The 19,171-nt window shown below is 44.5% G+C and overlaps 1 protein-coding gene across 4 annotated transcripts in view; it reads right to left on the bottom strand.

The window, feature by feature from the left end:
* The window catches only part of Dhdds (dehydrodolichyl diphosphate synthase subunit), a 35,123-nt gene extending 18,449 nt beyond the window's left edge, over positions 1 to 16,674 (bottom strand). For 2 of the 4 annotated variants that reach the window (XM_048350587.1, XM_048350589.1), the window contains exons 1-6: positions 16,573 to 16,671; positions 16,057 to 16,144; positions 12,901 to 13,017; positions 8,005 to 8,147; positions 2,294 to 2,410; positions 273 to 374 (exon numbers count right to left, since the gene is read on the bottom strand). In XM_048350587.1, coding sequence (XP_048206544.1) covers positions 273 to 374; positions 2,294 to 2,410; positions 8,005 to 8,147; positions 12,901 to 13,017; positions 16,057 to 16,119 — 542 coding nt within the window. In that variant the 5' untranslated portion in view covers positions 16,120 to 16,144; positions 16,573 to 16,671. Of the gene's footprint in view, positions 1 to 272; positions 375 to 2,293; positions 2,411 to 8,004; positions 8,148 to 12,900; positions 13,018 to 16,056; positions 16,167 to 16,572 lie in introns of all 4 variants that reach the window. The other 2 variants (XM_048350588.1, XM_048350590.1) reach the window with 2 other exon arrangements.
* Between the last annotated feature and the right edge of the window lie 2,497 nt (positions 16,675 to 19,171).

The raw sequence follows: 19,171 nt of genomic DNA, 5'->3' as shown, positions 1-19,171 counted from the left end.
AAAAATCATTCTTACAAAAATACTGCTAAAAGGTAAGGAGGGTGTCATCTGTCATTGAGTGGATGGCCTTGACTCATGCTTTGATCTGCTGTTCTAAGGAGTTTCTTGGTGTGTGATGAACTCAGAGAAAACCTTAAGTGGGCTCTAGTAAGATGAATCTGAGCTCCATGTTTGCAGATCTCTCTGAGCTAGCCATGCGTATAGAAGAGGACATTTGGTGCACATGTTATCTGTTTCCCTAGTGGCTACCAGGAAAAAGAAATCCCACATACCTGGAATCCAGCAGCCCTTGCTCTACACCCCACGCCATCTCTCTCACGGCATTGGTGATCTCATGACGGGATGTATATGCAAAACAGACGTTGAGGAAACACCTGAGGAGACAGCACAAACACTGATTTATCAAGATTAGAGCACCCCTTCCTGCAAGGACAACCCTAGTCCCCCTCCCCCCCTCCCCCGAAATGTTAACTGATTAGTTCTGAAAGGCAAGACTGTGAGTTTTTGTTTTTGTTTTTTATGATTTCAGGAGTTCTTAGCATAAACAAGCTATTGGGGCTGTGTTTTGTTTTTTTGTTTGTTCTGCCGCCAGTTCTGGGACCAGAATTCAGGGCCTGGGTGTTGTCCCTAAGCTTTTTCACTAAAGGCTATTGTTCTACCACTTGAGCCACCTTTCTACTTTTAGCTTTTGATTAATTGTAGATAAGACTCTCACAGACTTTCCTACCTATGCTGACTTTGAACTATAATCCTCAGATCCCAGCTTTGGGAGTAGCTAGGGTTATAGGCATCAGTCACTGGTGCCTGGTTTATGCTGTTTATTTTGTAAGACAAAAACTAAATGGCCTTACTGCCTTCATATTGTACAGCCAGCTTATAGAGAATGGGAATCCGCTGTGATATTAGCATAGGTAAAAGAGAAAAGGAAGAAGATGTGGGCAAAAACAAACACACAGGCAAACATACCTGAAAACCATAATATGTAGTTTGGATGGTTGAACTGTATTCTCTCTGCACATGGACAACTTTCTAAGGTCATACCGTCCATAAAAGGAATAAGGTATTAATGGTGGTATAGTTCAAGTGGCAGAGCACCAATTTTGAGCGAAAAAGCTAAAGGACAAACATCGTTTTTTTGTTTGTTTGTTATTGTTGGTGGTTGTGGTGGTGTTTGTTTTTGGGAGTTTTTTTTTTTTAGGGGAAGGAAAGGAAAGAGCAGAAAGGGAGAGAGGGTGGACAAATGCAATCATGCTATACATATGTGGAAAATGAACTAGTAACTTGTAGGCAGGAACAGGAATGGGAAACTGGGCAAAAGTAAAAGAAGGGATGATATTATCCCAAAATAGAAAGGTACATAAGCCAGGTGCCAGTGGTTCACTCTTGTAATCCTAGCTACTCAGGAGGCTGAGATCTGAGGATCAAGCCATGCTGGGAAGGAAAGCTTGTGAGATTTTTCTCATCTCCAATTAACCACCAGAAAACGGGCAGCAGAACTGTGGCTCACAGTGGTAGAGCTTTAGCCTTGAGCAGAAAAGCTCAGGGACAGTCCCCAGGCTCTGAGTTCAAGACACACACACACACACACACACACACACACAAAAAAAGAAAGGTACTCATTATTTGACTTTTGAAATGGTAACTCCTTTGTACAACACCTTAATAACAATAATAACTCAAACCCTGAGTTCAATCCATAGTACTAGCACCAAAAAAAGAGGAGATATTGAAATGATTTTTTGAAGTACCTGCCTTTAGAAACAAGTCTTAGGACTGTGTACTCCCCCCTTACTTGTCAAGTTAGGAAGAAAAAAAAATATGACTACCATCATCATTCACACATACACACACACACAGAGAAGATGAAAAGTATGTCTACATGTGAGTATAAACACATATGACATGGTTGTATAGCAGCATTTCAGATAGAAGGAAGAAGTTTCTGACTCTAAACATCCCCAACGACTTTCTCTATTCTCCTTATACGAAATAATATACCAAGGAGTGCCCCCTCCCCTTTTTTTTTTGCCAGTCCTGGGGCTTGAACTTAGGACCTGAGCACTGTTCCTGAGCTTCTCTTTTTGCTCAAGGTTAGCACTCTACTACTTGAACCACAGCACCCCTTCTGGCTTTTTCTCTTCATGTGGTACTGAGGAATTGAACCCAGAGCTTTGTGCATGCTAGGCCAGCACTCTACCACTAAGCTGCACTCCCAGCCCCCCAGGTATCTCTTTAAAACCAGAAAGGAGTCAAAGATTGAGACAGATCCTTGAGGACAAATCTGAAAACTTACTTGTTGTAGTTCTTTGTGGCCTGTACAGCTTGTGCAATCAGTCCCTGGAGGTCTAAAGGCAACAGATGCAGATCACCCAGGACCCGGATACACACCCCATGTTTCTGCAGCTTCTCTCTGATTGGGAAAAAGGAGGCAGATTGAGACAAAGCACCTACTGAGTCAGAAAGGGCCAGGTGCTTCCAGAGGAAGCTACTATACCACCTTCTGACAGAAGTTCACTATAGCACTGAAGCTCAGACAAGACAGTCAGAGAGGGACTGTGTGGGACACAGGTATCGGGCACTGTGTCTGGATTGAACCCAGGTCTGTCTGTACGGAGAAGCTAAATGCTTGAGCACTAATTACATCTCCTCAGGTGTCCTTGTTGGCAAGCTGCATTTTACTTACTCTGTAATATGTCTGTCTCATTTTGACAAATGAGTAAATTGCTTTAGAGTAAGATCTATATAATTGGTTATTTTAGTTATGTTCTGGTAAAAGGATGGTAACAGCATTGGCTAATGTAAATTATATGTTTGCTACTGCAACGATATGTTCCATCATTACACAACCTTTGAAGCACACACAAGAATTAGTGTCCATATTCAGGTAAGGGGCTAGGGAGGTTAATTTGTTCAGACAGCAGGTGAATGGACAACCTGAACTTGAACCTGGGAAGTCTCAGTTCAGAGCTTGTCCCCTACATCCTAATAAGACTACTGCACAGTAACTGCATATAGTGAGTATGAATTCACTGTGAACTACTGGCTTCTCTCCCCTGGGAATGCCATGCAGAAACTAAGTGCTTTGTGGTTGGGAAGTAGGAACTTAATTCTGTGGGGTGTGGGTCTCCTGCGGGTTATTCTGAAGATTGTTGAGCCAGAGCTCATGGCCATATCTAGAGCCTGTCAATCCCATTCAACCTTTAACTTAGTATATTAGTCCATAGTTTGGGAAGCACACTCTAATTACCTAATTTTGAAAACTTGCTGGAGCTATCAAGGACAAATGTATGGTCAAATCAAGGCAAAAGGGCTGGGATATAGCTAAGTGGCAAGGTGTTTGTCTAGTAAGTGCAATTCCTGGGTTTGATCCCCAGTGCCAAAAGAGAAAAGACAAGGGGCTGGGAATGTGACTTAGTGGTAGAGTGCTTGCCTAGTATGCATGAAGCCCTGGGTTCGATTCCTCAGTACCACATAAATAGAAAGAGCCAGAAATGGTACTGTGGCTCAAGCGGTAGAGTGTTCGCCTTGAGCAAAAGAAGCTTAGAGACAGTGTCCAGGCTCTGAGTTCAAGCTCCAGGACATGGGAAAAAAACCAAACCAAAACAAAAAGCAGTTAAAAAAAATCAAGCCTGGCGCTGGTTCATGGCTATGATCCTAACTACTCAAGAGGCTGAGATATGAGGACCATAGTTCAAAGCCAGCCTGGGCAGGAAAAGTTTGTGAAACTCTTCAGTTAACCACCAAAAAACTGGAAGTGGAACTGTGGCTCAAAGTGGTAGAGCCCTAGCCTTGAGCAAAAAAGCTCAAGGACAGGTCCTGAGTTCAAGTCCCATGACCAAATAAACCAAAAATAAGACAAAATCTGAACAAGAGTAATAGATACAAGTCCTAGAACCTCCACTTACTATGTGATCCTGAATGAAGACAGCTTCTTCGGCTGGATACTGGTGGTTTATGCCTATAATCCTAGCAACTTGAGAGAACTTTGGGAGGAGTGCTGTTTGAGACTAACCAGACAGAAAAGTTTGTGAGACCTTTCTCAAACAAGAGTTAGGCACAGTGGCACATACTTGTCATTCCAGCCATGACAGGAAGCCTAAAATAGATGGATCATGGCCCAGCCATGTGCCCAGGCAGAAGGCAGCACCCTATCTCAAAAATAAGCAGTGCAAAAAATGGCTAGAGGTGTAGATCAGCCATAGAGCCCCCGCCTAGCAAGCACAGGACTCTGAATTCTAACCCCAGTACTGAAAGAAAGAAGAGACTGCTCCTTGGAGGTCATCCTGTACCTGCCCCTTCGTGCCCCCATAACCGTAAGGTGGGGGGTGACAACTGTCCCTGCCAAACTATGACCATAGGCATCTGTCAAGTGCCAGTAGGGAGTGAGAGGCTTGTTCTCAGACAGGAAATGCAGGACTCCAGGGAGCTCCGTAGAGAAGAACCTGGGAAACCCCTGGAGATGCCCAGGGACTGGCACCAACCTGGCTCTGCTACCAGGTCAGCGTGGCCACAGGCAAGGCCTTCTCTTCTCTTTACTAGAGTGTACTTTCCCAACCAGTGAAACTGAACTAGGCCAGTGTTTTCAGACTTCCTTTTACTCTAAGAATTCTTTCTTTAACTCAGTCCTATACAGAAAACAATTACACAAAACGGGAAGAAAGAAAAAGCAAGAAAGCAAGAAATGCACACACATCACCCTTTAATTCTGGGATTTTTTTTTTTTGCCAGTCGTGGGCCTTGGACTCAGGGCCTGAGCACTGTCCCTGGCTTCTTCCCGCTCAAGGCTAGCACTCTGCCACTTGAGCCACAGCGCCGCTTCTGGCCGTTTTCTGTATATGTGGTGCTGGGGAATGGAACCTAGGGCCTCGTGTATCCGAGGCAGGCACTCTTGCCGCTAGGCTATATCCCCAGCCCTAATTCTGGGATTTTTCTGGATGCCCACTCCTAGAACTCTGGGGTCTGGTGCCACATGGTTGGAAAAGCACCTGTCAGGGTTCTTCTTTCTCTGGCTAGGACTGTCTTCTCTATTACTGACTAAAGTGATCTCCCTAGCACTTGTACAGTTTGTCATGCTTTTTTTTTTTATTGTTGTTAGTCCTGGGCACTGTTCCTGAGCCTCTCTGTGCTCAAGGCTAGCACTTTATCACTTGAGTCATAGCACCACTTCCAGCTTTTCCTAAGTACTTTATTGGAGATAAAAGTCTCACAAACTTTCCTGCCCAGACTGGCTTCTAATGGTGATCCTCAGATCTCAGTTGCCTGAGTAACCAGGATTATAGGCGTGAGCCACCGGCATCCAGCTTGTCATCCATATTTGTTTGTCTTTTTTGTTGTCATTTGCTTAAGACAGGGTGCTACCATGTAGCTCAAGCTAGACTGGAACTCACTATGTAGCTCAGGCTGGACCTGAACTTGCAATTCTCCTACTTTATGCTTCAGCACTACCTTGCAAGTCTAACAAGTGTTGATATTGCAGGCATTGTGATGAAACTCCCTATCACTTGTTGTATGGGACAGCGCTAGGTATAAGACCTAGGTGTTCACTCTGTCTGTTTGGACTCTTTAACTACTCTGGTTTTTAGTTTTTCTTGTCTAAAATTGTGCTGATAATATCTTATAGTAAAATATGCTAGTAATAAGACTACATCTTGCCAGGCACTAGTGGCTTATACCTATACAGGAGGCTGAGATCTAAGGATCATGGTTCAAATCCAGCCTGGGCAGGAAAGTCCGTGAGACTCTTAACTCCACTTAACCACCAGAAAACTGGGAGTGACACTGTGACTCAAGTGGTAGAGTGCTAGCCTTGAGCTGAAGAGCTCAGGGACAGTGCCCAGGCCCAGAGTTCAAGTCCATGACCAACAACAACAACAAAGACTACATAATTAGGTTAAGGCCTGGTATACAAACAATATTTAAAGAAGGCAAGGGGCTGGGAATGTGCCTTAGTGGTAGAGTGCTTGCCTAACACAATGAAGCCCTGGGTTCAATTACCTACTACTCTATACACAGAAAAAGCCAGAAGTAGTGCTGTAGCTCAAGTGGTAGAGTGCTAGCCTGGAGCAAAAACAGCTCAGGGACAGTGCCCAGGCCCCGAGTTCGAGCCTAAGGACGGCTAAAAAATAACAAATTTAAAAAATTTAAAAAGTAAAGAAAGTAAAATTAGCCTGTTGCTGGTGGCTCACTTCTATAATCCTAGTCAAGAAACTGAGATCTAAGAATCCCAATTTGAAGCCATCCCAGTGAGACTCTTTATTTTCTTCCAGTCCTAGGGCTGGAACTCAGGGCCTGGGCACTGTCTTTGAGCTTCTTTTGCTCAAGGCTAGCACTCTACCACTTGAGCCACAGTGCTACTTGGAGCCTTTTCTGTTTATGTGATACTGAGGTATCAATCTCAGGGCTTCCTGCATGCTAGGCAAACACTCTATCACTAAACCACATTCACAGCCCCCAGTGAGATTCTCATCTTATCTCCAATTAATTATTAAAAAGCTGGAAGTGGAAGCATGGCTCAAGTGGTAAAGCACCAGCCTGTGTGAAAAAAAGCTAAGGAACACCACCAAGGCTCTGAGTTTAAGTCCCAGTACTGGCACAAAAATTAAAAAAAAATTAAAACAAGAAAGATGAGTATAAAGTGCAGAAGAACTGGAATATTTGGGATATTTCCTCCTTCCCCCTCTATGCCACAAGCTCAGAGCAACATGGACTCTCATTTTGGTTTTTTTTTTGTGGGTCGTGGGGCTTGAACTCTTGGCCTGGATGCTAACCCTGAGCTCTTCAGGCCAAGGCTAGTGCTTTATACCACTTGAATACAGAGCCACTTCCAGTTACCAATTTAGTCACAGAGCCACTTCCAGTTTTCTGGTAGTTAATTGGAGGTAAGAGTTTCACAGACTTTCCTGCCAGGGCTGGCTTTGATTCATGATCCTCAGATCTCAACCTCCTGACTAGCCAGGATTACAGGCATGACGCCACTGGCGCCGGCAATGTGGATACTTCCCCTCGCCCCCACCCCAGTCCTGGGCCTTGAACTCAGGGCCTGAACACTATCTTGGCTTCTTTTTGCTCAAGGCAAGCACTCTGCCACTTAAGCCACAGCGCCACCTCTGGCCATTTTCTATATATGTGGTGCTGAGGAATCGAACCCAGGGCTTCATGTATGTGAGGCAAGCACTCTTGCCACTAGGCCATATTCCCAGCCCCAACATGGATACTCTTATGAAGCAAGGAGCACTGTCCATGGCACAGGATCCAACCATCCTAAAGCAGACAGAGGGAAGCCTGAATATTCTCCCTGCTACTCCCTGTTACATAGAATAAAAGTGACAAAATAAGCTTCCTACAAGCTTCTTTTAGGTCCAATTCGACCAGAACTCCAGGCTTTAGTCTCTCATCTTCCTAGCCTCAATATAGACGGATCTGAGCACACTAGTTATAATGAAGACTTGAGAGCAGTTCTGGCTGGAGAAGGTGCCACAGTTGGAAGCAAACCATCTCCATCAAACTTCCTCTTCAAGCTAAAGATAATATTGTATTTCTCCCAATGATGTCTCATGCATCATCCCAAATCTAAGACACTGTGTAGCGGAAGTCTAGTACCTTTGTAGGGAACTTGGCATAGCAGAAAAGGGCTTCTCATGTTTACCTGCACTCATCTGGCCATAATTAAGGGAGTTAGCTCATTCTGCGCCCATCTTTCAAAGCAGATAGCAGGTTTGCACAGAAAAGTCAATTATAAAGCGACTGCCAAACTGATTCTAAATCCTGGTTTGTTTTGCATGAAGCTGCCTGTACTTGTTCTTAAGTTCTGTGAAATACCCCAATATCCTCAAATCAATGTCTAAAAAAAAAAAAAGACAAAGGAAAATTAAACTGTATTTTTGATGCTTGCCTCAGAGGAGATTTAAATTAAGAGTCTCCTAAATAAGCCTGATAACAAAACTGTGAGGGCTAAGGAAAGGCTGGAGGAGTGAAAACACATCCTCCCCTCAGACAAAATCTTACTGTTCTTCCATCAAGCTGCTGAACTTTTGCCGAGCCAGATCCATTAGGCCATCAACCTCATTCTTGGACCGTTTGAAGTTCTCAATGCTGAATGCATAGACTGTCACCTCTAGGATGCCCAAGTTTAAACACCAGCGCAGAGTCTAAGAAGGGAAAAAACAAAGAGTTGGAATACTCATAGAATGGGAAGAAAGTAAAAGAGACTTCTGCCCTGACCAGAGTCAGAGAGAGTACTTTTCTACCCCATCCTACACATGGGTAAAACAAGGATAAGATTAGTGCTCATGACAGAATAAAAAACCAAATAAGCAGAAAGTCACCATTTAAGAAACAAAGCTGGGTATTGGTGGCTCACATCCATAATCTTATATACTTAGGAAGTTGAGATCTGAGGATCAGGGTTCAAAGCCAGGCTGCGCAGGAAAGTCTGTGAGACTTGTTCTCCAGTTTTTTGGTTTGTTTTTTTCTTTGGTCATGGGGTTTGAACTCAGGGCCTGGAAGCTGTCTCTGAGCTCTTTCACTCAAGGGCAGTATTCTAGCACTTTTAAGCCATAGCTCTACTACCAGTTTTCTGGTGGTTAAGAGGAGATAAGAGTCCCACGGGCTTTCCTGCCTGGGTTAGCTTTAAACCTCAACCCTCAGATCTCAACCTCCTGAGTAGCTAGGATTACAGGCATGAGCCACCAGTGACAGGCTCTCTGTGAGACTCTTATTTCTAACTAGCCATCCAAAAGTTGGAAGTGGGAGCTAGCCATGGCTCAAGAGGGAGAGTGCTAGAGCCCTGAGCAACACAGCTCAAGGAAAGCACCCAGGCCTTAAGTTCTAACCCCAGGACCAGCACAGAAAGAAGAGAACAAACTGTGAGTGGGGATGGGGGAGGTAAAAACTGGGAGAAAGCAAGGAAACAGGCAACACTGTCCAAAAAGGAATGCATTGGCCAGGTGCTAGTCGCTCACGTATATAATTCTAGCTACTCAGGAGGCCGAGATCTGAGGATCATGGTTCAAAGCCAGCTGGAGCAGGAAAGTGCATGAAACTCTTACCTCCAGTTAACCACCGGAAAACTAGAAATGGAGCTGTGGCTCAAAGTGGTAGGGCACTAGCCTGAGTGAAAGAGCTCAGAGACAGCGCCCAGGCTCCATGACCAATAAAATAAATAAAAAGTACTTATTACTTGACTTATGTAACTGTAACCTCTCTGCTTGTTTTTTTTTTTTTTTGGCCAGTCCTAGGCCTTGTACTCAGGGCCTGAGCACTGTCCCTGGCTTCTTTTTGCTCAAGGCTAGCACTCTGCCACTTGAGCCACAGCGCCACTTCTGGCCGTTTTCTATATATGTGGTGCTGGGGAATCGAACCCAGGGCTTCATGTATATGAGGCAAGCACTCTTGCCACTAGGCCATATTCCCAGCCCCGACTGTAACCTCTCTGTACATCACCTTTATAACTATTTAAAAATAGATTCGCCAAAAAAAAAAAAAAAACTGAAAAAATGTGATGCTAATGAAGACCACTAAACTAATGCCATTGTAATTTACCTGAAATAACTCTTCATTGAGAAGATAAAAGACCTAGGTTCTTGCCTGTGACTTCACCAGAATAGTAATAATAATAATAAGCAGAAATACAATCATTTAAGAAACTGAGTTAGGTGCCAGTGGCTCACACTGGTAATCCCAAACTAGCCAACAGGCTGAAATCTGAGGATCATGATTCAAAGCAAGAAGAGGCAGAAAAGTCTGAGACTGAACTATTTGGAGCTAAGAAAAACAGCGCTGAGAGGGCACGAGTGGCTCACACCTGTAATCCTAGCTACTCAGGATGCTGAGGTCTGAGGATCACAGTAAGAAGCCAGTCCAGTTAGAAAAGTCCCCATGAGACTTTCATCTCCAATTAACTATTCAATAACCAGAAGTGGCTCAAAGTGGTAGAGCACTACCTTAAGCAAAAGAGCTCAGGGACAATGCTAAGACCTGAGCTTAAGCCCCACGAACAACACACACACACACACACACACACACACACACACACACACACACACACACGCACGCACAGCTAGGAATGTGGCTTAGTGGTAGAGGGCTTGCTTAGCATACATGAAGTCCTCGGTTCCATTCCTCAGTACCAAATAAACAGAAAAAAACTGAAGTGGTGCTGTGGTAGAGTATTAGCCTTGAGCACAGCGAGGCTCAAAGACAGTGCCCAGGCCCTTCGTTCATGCATCAAGACTGGCAGAAGAAAAAAGAAAAGCAATGCTGAGTTGGAGAGGTAGAGGTTAAAGGGAGAAACCAAGTAGACATTCAAATGGAAGCAAAGAAATAATCATAGAACTAACGCTTTGATGCTAACAGATTCAGGGACAGGAATAAATCCACAAACATCTAAGAAAATGCCAGTGAGGGGTGTGGAAAGGAAGGGAGGGAAGGAAAAGAGAGGGGAGGTGTGGAGGAAGGGAAAGAGGAAGGAAGGAAGAGTGGGATGGAGTAAAAATAAAGATGGAAAGAAGCCTGTACCCCTGACTTCAGAGTTTAAGCTTCTAAGCAGTAAGAAAAGACCTTGTAGGGCAGGGAATATGGCCTAGTGGCAAGAGTGCTTGCCTCACATACATGAAGCCCTGTTTGATTCCTCAGTACCACATATACAGAAAATAAGTGGTGCTATGGCTCAAGTAGTAGAGCGCTAGCCTTGAGCAAAAAGAAGCCAGGACAGTGCTCAAGCCCTGAGTCCAAGCCCCAGGACTGGCAAAAAAAAAGAAAGAAAGAAAGAAAGAGAGAAAGAAAGGTCCTTTTAGTCACAAAACAGAAGCAAAGTTCAATAATCCTGAAGACTTCTGAGAGAACTCCACTGTTGACTGCCTCTTGAAAGAAAAAAAATATTACTGCCCTAGCCACAGGGCTTATTCTCATGTCCAGGAAGCTGGCTCCCACAGGTTGGAGTCATGGCTCAGTTGGCAGAGCGACAGCCAATGAGTGAAAGCATCAGGTGCACCATTCAAGTCCCAGTCTCAGACAAAAATAAATAAACAAATAAATAAATAAGATGGCACCTATGAGCTACAAACTTTATTTCCATTTTCTTAAGTGTTAGGTTTACAAAGAGCTAGGAAGTACAGCAAAGGCTTAGCATGTATGATGTCCTGGGTTCAATTCTCAGGACCCTACACACCTAACTAAAGTTTCACAGAGATTGTTAACATTCCATTTCTTCCCAATTAACAATTCTCATTAACCCATAAATGTTCATGACCTCTGTATAGAGTGATGTGCTTGGTGGCCTGGCAAATTTTGCAGTTTTAGCACTGAAAAGCTTGAATCTGGGTGTGGAGGCATGGCTCAGTTCGTAGAGTGCCAGCCAATGAACAAAGGTGTCAGGTGCTTAGTTCAAGTCCCAGGTTCTGACCAAAAAAAAAAAGAGCCTGAATCCTGAGAAATTGGTCAGCAAAGCAAGGGAGTTACCCTACCTTTGCTTCAGAAAGAATACTTTTCAGAATTTATCCTAATTTTGTTTTTGAGACGGAATCTCATAATACAGCCTTGAACTCACAATCCTCTTGCTCAGTTTCCTACAGTGCTGAGATTACAGAGGTGTACCACCACATCTAGCTAAAACAGTACTGTGTGCAACTTCTAATAACAGTGAATGAAACAGGCTAAACAAGTTATATGAAATTCTCACGATAAATTTTTTTATCAAAATTTTTATGTTAGGTGAGCTGGGAATATGGCCTAGTGGCTAGAGTGCTTGCTTCATATACATGAAGCCCTGGGTTTGATTCCTCAGCACCACATATACAGAAAAAGGCCAGAAGTGGCGCTGTGGCTCAAGTGGCAGAGTGCTAGCCTTGAGCAAAAAGAAGCCAGGGACAGTGCTCAGGCCCTGAGTCCAAGGCCCAGGACTGGCAAAAAAAAAAAAAAAAATTTATGTTAGGGGCTGGGAATATGGCCTAGTGGCAAGAGTGCTTGCCTGGTATACATGAAGCCTGGGTTCAATTCCCCAGCAGCACATATATAGAAAATGGCCAGAAGTGGCGCTGTGGCTCAAGTGGCAGAGTGCTAGCCTTGAGCAAAAAGAAGTCAGGGACAGTGCTCAGGCCCTGAGTTCAAGGCCCAGGACTAGCCAAAAAAATTTAAAAAAATAATAATAATGTTATTACAGCATGTAGAAAAATAATCTTCCAAAATATCAAGTAAAAATAAAAATTATAAGAGATAGAATTTTATAAATGTTAGGGCATGGGAGGCATACTATGAAGATTACACAAGGCACAGAATGATAGAAACAACTTATCTGTTAAGGTAACATAAGGAGGCAATTTCATCTTGTGACGACTTTTTCTTTTTTGGTTGGTCATGGGGCTTGAACTTAGGACCTGGGTGATGTCTCTAAGCTTTTTCCGCTCAAGGCTTGTGCTGTACACTTTGAGCCACAGTATCACTTCTAGTTTTCTGGTGTTTAACTGGAGATAAGAATCTCACAGACTTTTTCTGACTGGGCTGGCTTTGAACTGTGATCCTTTGATCTCAGCCTCCTGAGTAGCTAGGTTGACAAGCATGAGGCACTGGTGCCTGGCTGTAATGACTATTTGTTGTTGTTGTTGTTATTGTTGTTCTTAATGTTAATGAGACCTACAATTAGCAAGCAAGTAAAAAATAGAGAAACAGATATGCATTGTAGCGCATGCCTACAGTCCCAGCACTTTGGAGGCAGAGGCAGGAAAATCATAAGTCTGAGGCTAGATTGAGCTATATAAAGAGATCCCTCTTCAAATATGTGTGCACACCATTAGTATTTTTATAAAACAAAACCCCCTCAAACCTCAGCAAACTTAGAGGCTCATGGTCTATTTTTAATCTAATGCTCATAGGCTATTCATTTGGGGTTCTGCCACCCACACCCACCTCAGCCAGCTTGTTGAAGCCCTGTGAGTGGCCCTCCTGCCTTTCCACCTGGCATTTCTTGGCATAGCGACGGTTTCCATCCATTATGAATGCAATGTGCTTGGGCATTGGGCCTGCCTGTGGAAAGAAGAAAACAAATGATAAATTGGTCTCATAGTCTTTGGGGATTAAAAAGGACACTACATACCAAGTTGACAGGCTTGAACATAATAGCTCTGGGCCTTAGTTTCTCTGTGCAGCCACACAGAAATGGAGATCTAATACTATTATGATCTAACTTTATTTTATTTTATTTTATTTTGGCCACTCCTGGGCCTTGGACTCAGGGCCTGAGCACTGTCCCTGGCTTCCTTTTTGCTCAAGGCTAGCACTCTGCCACTTGAGCCACAGCGCCACTTCTGGCCATTTTCTGTATATGTGGTGCTGGGGAATTGAACCCAGGGCCTCATGTATATGAGGCAAGCACTCTTGCCACTAGGCCATATCCCCAGCCCCATGATCTAACTTTATAAGAGAACTAAACATCAGGATTTTTATTAAAAAAAATTTCTTTTGGTGCTGGTCCTAGGGTCTTGAACTCAGGGTATTGTCCTTGAACTTTTAAAATCAAGAATAACACTCTACCATTTGAGCCACAGCCTCACTTCTGGCTTTTTGGTGATAATTTGAGATAAGAGTCTCATGGAGGGTTGGGAATGTGGCTTAGTGGTAGAGTGCTTGCCTAGCATGCATGAAGCTCTGGATTCAATTCCTCAGTACCACATAAACAGAAAAAGCTGGAAGTGGAGCTGTGGCTCAAGCGGTAGAGCACTAGCCTTGAGCAAAAGCTCAGGGACAGTGCCCAGGCCCTAAGTTCAAGCTCCAGGACTGGAAAAAAAAAAAAAAAGTCTCATGGACTTTCCTACTGACTGGCTTCAAACTGCAATCTTCAGATCTCAGCCTTTTGAGTAGCTAGGATTACAAGTGTGAACCAAAGTACAAGCAGAAAAAGATCAGGATTTTCATTTTGCCATGAAAAATTTTTTTTTATTTCCCAGTTCTGGGCTTGAACTCAGGGCTTAAGCACTGTGCTGGCTTCCTTTTGCTCAAGGCTAGCACTCTACCACTTGAGTCTCAGCACTACTTCCGGCTTTTTCTGTTTATGTGGTGCTGAGGAATCAAACCTAGGGCTTCATACATGCTAGGTTAAAGCACTTTACCCCTAAGCCACATTCCCAGCCCCACATTAGGATTTTTGTAAAATTAGGAGCATGATGGCACACATGGATAGTCTCAAGTTACTCTTGAGGCTGAGGCAACAGGTTTGCCTGAGCTCACAAATTTCAAAGACAGCCTAAGCAATGTGGTAAGACTTTATCTCTTCTAAAACCAAAAAATCAATGCAGGGGCTGGGAATATGGCCTAGTGGCAAGAGTGCTCGCCTCGCATACATGAGGCCCTGAGTTCGATTCCCCAGCACCACATATATAGAAAATGGCCAGAAGTGGCACTGTGGCCCATGTGGTAGAGTGCTAGCCTTGAGCAAAAAGGAAGCCAGGGACAGTGCTCAAGCCCTGAGTCCAAGGCCCAGGACTGGCCAAAAAAAAAAAAAAAAAAAAAATCAATGCAAACACAAAATATTTTTGACTGAGACAAAATTCTTATGTGGCTTAGAGTCTACTTGGGTTGTTTAGTACAAAAAAAATTCACTCCTTAATCTATCATCCCTCACCTAGAGGAATTTTTACTGACTAGTTCCCTGGCATCTTTCCAAAATCTTCTACCTTTATGTTCCTTCAAAAGTTGGAGCAGTTTGTTAATCCCAACACATGACTGCTGTGATACCTTTCTCTCTTTTGGGGGGCCAGTCCTGTGGCCTGAACTCAGGCCTATGCACTATCCCTGAGCTTCTTTTGCTCAAGGCTAGTGCTCTACCACATGAGCCACAGAGCAACTTCTGGCTTTTTCTATGTCTGTGGTACTGAGGAATTGAACCCAGGGCTTCATGCATGCAAGGCAAGCACTCTACCACTAAGCCAGATTCCCAGCCCCTGCTGTCATTTCTTAAGATGATTTTCTATTTCCTTAACTGACTGAAATCACTTGGCATTTGTGTGTAAGCATATGGGAAGATCTAAAACTAACTGACTGATAAATCCATTGCTATATGCTACGTGATAGTCTGTGGCTGAAAAATCCAGCAGATTGGCCCCAATCTAAAACCTGTCTTGGTATTGAGTGCTGATGGCTTACACCTGTAATCCTAGCTATTCAGAAGGCTGAGGTCTGAGGATCAGGATTCAAAGCCAGCTCAGGCAGGAAAGTCTCTGGTGGCTGGGGGCGGGGGCGGGGGGACAGTTGTAGGGCTTGAACTCTGGGCCTGGGTGCTGTTCCTGAGCTCTTCAGCTCAAGGCTAGCTCTCTACCACTTGAGCCACAGTGCCACTTTTGGCTTTTTCTGTTTATGTGGTACTGAGGAATCGAACCCAGGGCTTCATGCATGCAAGGCAAGCACTCTACCACTAAGCCATATTCGCAGCCCATAAACAACCTGTGTTGGGCAAAGGGTATGAAATTATTGAGATTCCTAGAGAAATACTGAAGGAAGGCTTGGGGATGCAAACTGAATGTGAGACATAGTGATCCAGTATTTAGGTAACTGTGAGAGAACACTCAAATTAATAATAGTAACTAGAGAACTGCTAGACATCTTGCTAATTGTTTTATTCATACATTTCGTTTAATTCTCAAAAACTCTGTGGTTGTTAAAGTCACATGGGCAATAAATAATAAAACAAAACTTTTCATTCATGCTTGACCACTTCCAGAGCCTATTACACTGTATTGCCACATGGAAAATAAGATTATTTATTCTATCTAAACCCAGAGGATAGTACTAAAAATAATGGATAACAACTACAGGAAAACAAATTTCTTTTTTCTATATGGAAAAACAAGTTATGCTGACAAATAATATTGGGAGGCTCTGGATTGCCTGCAAACGCTACTGGAAAAATCACATTACCAGAAATATAGATGTCAAACTATATTACAATACTAAGTCTCTGGATCCCTGAACTAAACCTCACTAAACCTCCAAGATGGCTTAATTTAAACAATAGGCTTGTTACAGGATTACCTGTCTTAAGGCCACCTTGGACTCTGAGCCATGACTTACCTTTATGATATTGGCACAAAACCGTTCCCAAAGTGACAGCTCTCCTTCTTTGATCCATGACATAGTCCTTGCCAAGTCAGACCACCACCTCGAACAAGACAACAGGTAGACTTGAGAGAGAGGGAGACAGACAGGCAGAAACTGGTGGACGGTAAGTCACCAGCACTTGCAAACAGCAATAATTAACTTCTGAGAATGACCAGGGCTGTGGCAAACTGACCGCAGTAGACACTGGTCTAACCTTTCATGACCCAGAGCTGTAATAAGCCAAAGGGGGACTTTCCCTGGTCCACGTGTCTTCCGCTTTCGTGGGCCTTTCTCGTTATCTGCCCTGTTTCTAAGTGTCCAAGTCTGCTTTCTGCCACCTTACAGTGTCTACACTGTGATCCTTGCCCACTTCTTTCTCCCACGTCTTTCGCTAACCTATTTCCCACTTGGCGCTCCCAGTCACTAAGTCTTCAGCTGTTGCACGCTTTGCCTCAGGCCCCAGTGGTCCAGTGACCATCTCAGTTTTACCTTTAAGCCTCCCGCTGACGTCTCCTCGCTTCCCGCCTCTGCCCAGCGCCAGAGCTCATCCACTGAAATGACCGCAACTGTGCTACTCCCGGGCGAAGACACTTCCTCGCTACGTGGCGCTGAAAGTAAACGTCATCGTCGGGCGCTGGTGCCCGCCCCTTCCGCCACTCAGTGGGCGGAACTAGGGGCGGGAACGGCCCAAACGTTTAGGGCCTGCCACCGGCGTACGTCCATGTGGGCGGGGCGACGATGCCAAGAGACGCCGAGGTCACCTGACCGCGCGAACCGACTCTGCGCTCTGGCAACGTGCGGGTAAATTTGCTGCGGTAGGCGGGGTCGGGTCCCGGTAGCCCGAGCGTTGCCACAGGACCTGAGTTCAGGGAACCCCACCTCGAAGTGGGAAACTGAAGGTTGGATGCAGAGATGGGGTAAAGCGCACTTCTGCGATCTGCAGAAACCGGAATACTCCAGAAGCCCTGGGACAAGTTAATAAAACTCGGTTATGTCTCTGGAGTCCCGAGGCGGTGGCTCACGCCTGTAACCCCAACTGCTGGGAGGTGGAGATGGGACAAAATTCCAGGCCAGCCCCAGGAAAACTTCAGGGCAATCCCTGAGGTTGGTGGGCCACTGCAGTGAGGTCAGCTACACTGGTGGCCTGGGAGCAAAACCGTGTGAAAACAAAAAGCACCTGATAAGTGGAAAAAAAAATAAACTGAGCATGTAACTCTAGTACTTCCCTAACATACATGAGGCCATGAGTTTAAAAACCCAAGTTCATTTTGTGTATCAACACATTTAAGGCTGATTTAAGGCGAGGGCTGGGAATATGGCTTAGTGGTAGAGTGCTAGCCTAGCAAGCATGGAGCCCTGGGTTCAATCCCTCAGCACCACATATATAGAAAAGGCTAGAAGTGGCGCTGTGGCTCAAGTGGTAGAGTGCTAGCCAGGGGTAGTGCTCAGGCCCTGAGTTTAAGACCCCTCCCCTCGGCAGAAAAAAATGCGAAAAAAAAATTAAGGTACACAGTTTCTGGTTTGCAGATTTCCAAGTCCCCCCCCCCCCCCACCGCCAAATGAACTCAAAACTAGGAAGAAGGCAGAAACGGTGTTAAGAGCAACTTAAAAATCAGAAAAGCCGTAAATATCAAAATAGAAAACCCAAGGGTTAACAACTTACCCAATCTTGCAGAATTTTGACATGTAAGAAATTAGTTCCATTTTCTCAAAAAAAAAAAAAAAAAAAAAAACAACTTGGGGCTGGGGATATAGCCTAGTGGCAAGAGTGCCTGCCTCGGATACACGAGGCCCTAGGTTCGATTCCCCCGCACCACATATACAGAAAACGGCCAGAAGCGGCGCTGTGGCTCAAGTGGCGGAGTGCTAGCCTTGAGCGGGAAGAAGCCAGGGACAGTGCTCAGGCCCTGAGTCCAAGGCCCAGGACTGGCCAAAAAAAACTTAAATGATGTGCGTGGCAAGGATGTAAATTTTTTTTTTTTTTTTGGCCAGTCCTGGGGCTTGGACTCAGGGCCTGAGCACAGTCAGTCCCTTGCTTCTCTTTGCTCAAGGTTAGCACTCTCCCTTAGCCACAGCACCACTTCCAGCCTTTTCTGTTTATGTGGTGCTGAGGGATTGAACCCAGTGTGTCATGTATACAAGACTTTACCACTAGGCGATATTCCCAGCCCTGGATGTACTTTTAAAAAAGCTTTCAGTATCCAATAACACCAGCATTTTTCTTAAGTGTAAAGCTATCAAAATGATTGAAGCTGAGATTTTTTTTTTTGTAGTACTGGAGTTTGAACTCTGATCCTTGGTTTGTGCTACCACTTGAGCCCTGCCTCCAGCTTAATTTTGAAGAATCCTTTATGTTCAATTTAGTCTTCGTCCTCAGAAACAAGATAATTTTTTGAGTGCTTGTGTTGGTACTTGGGCTTTTAGCTTATCCCTCAAGGCAAGATCTACTACTTGAGCCACAGCTCCACTTCAGATTCTTTTATATGGGGGGGAGGGGGCAGAGTGGTGGTGGTGGGAATAATTGGGAGATACCTCTTTGGACTTTAACTATTCAGGCTGGTTTTGAACCTCAAGCTACAGATCTACCTCCTGAGTAACAAGGATTACAGGTATGAGCCACAGGGCATCTGGAATGAACGGGCCATTATAACATGATTCAATTTAAGACCAGGAGATGAGCAACCCAACCTTCAGTAATCACCAAACAACCATCCTTTAGGACCTAGAAGCCTGGCAGCTTTTACAGGAAGTCACTTAAGCCCAATAGTTTGCTGATGTGAGCTTCTAGCCAGCTTTTGGTACTAGTTATGTGGACATAGCCCCTTACTCTAATGTTGCCAACTCACAATTTTTTTTACTATCTTGTTTGCCTATAATCAAGTTTTTTTTTTCCTTGTAAAATCTTCACTTAAAATATTTACAAATTGGGCTGGGGATACAGCCTAGTGGCTAGAGTGCCTGCCTCGGTTACACGAGGCCCTAGGTTCGATTCCCCAGCACCACATATACAGAAAATGGCCAGAAGCGGCGCTGTGGCTCAAGTGGCAGAGTGCTAGCCTTGAGCGGGAAGAAGCCAGGGACAGTGCTC

This window comes from Perognathus longimembris, chromosome 7, assembly GCF_023159225.1.
Source record: "Perognathus longimembris pacificus isolate PPM17 chromosome 7, ASM2315922v1, whole genome shotgun sequence".
Lineage (NCBI taxonomy): Eukaryota > Metazoa > Chordata > Mammalia > Rodentia > Heteromyidae > Perognathus > Perognathus longimembris.
The sequence above is the reverse complement of the archived record's forward strand: the minus strand, read 5'-3'. Positions and strand labels throughout refer to the sequence as shown.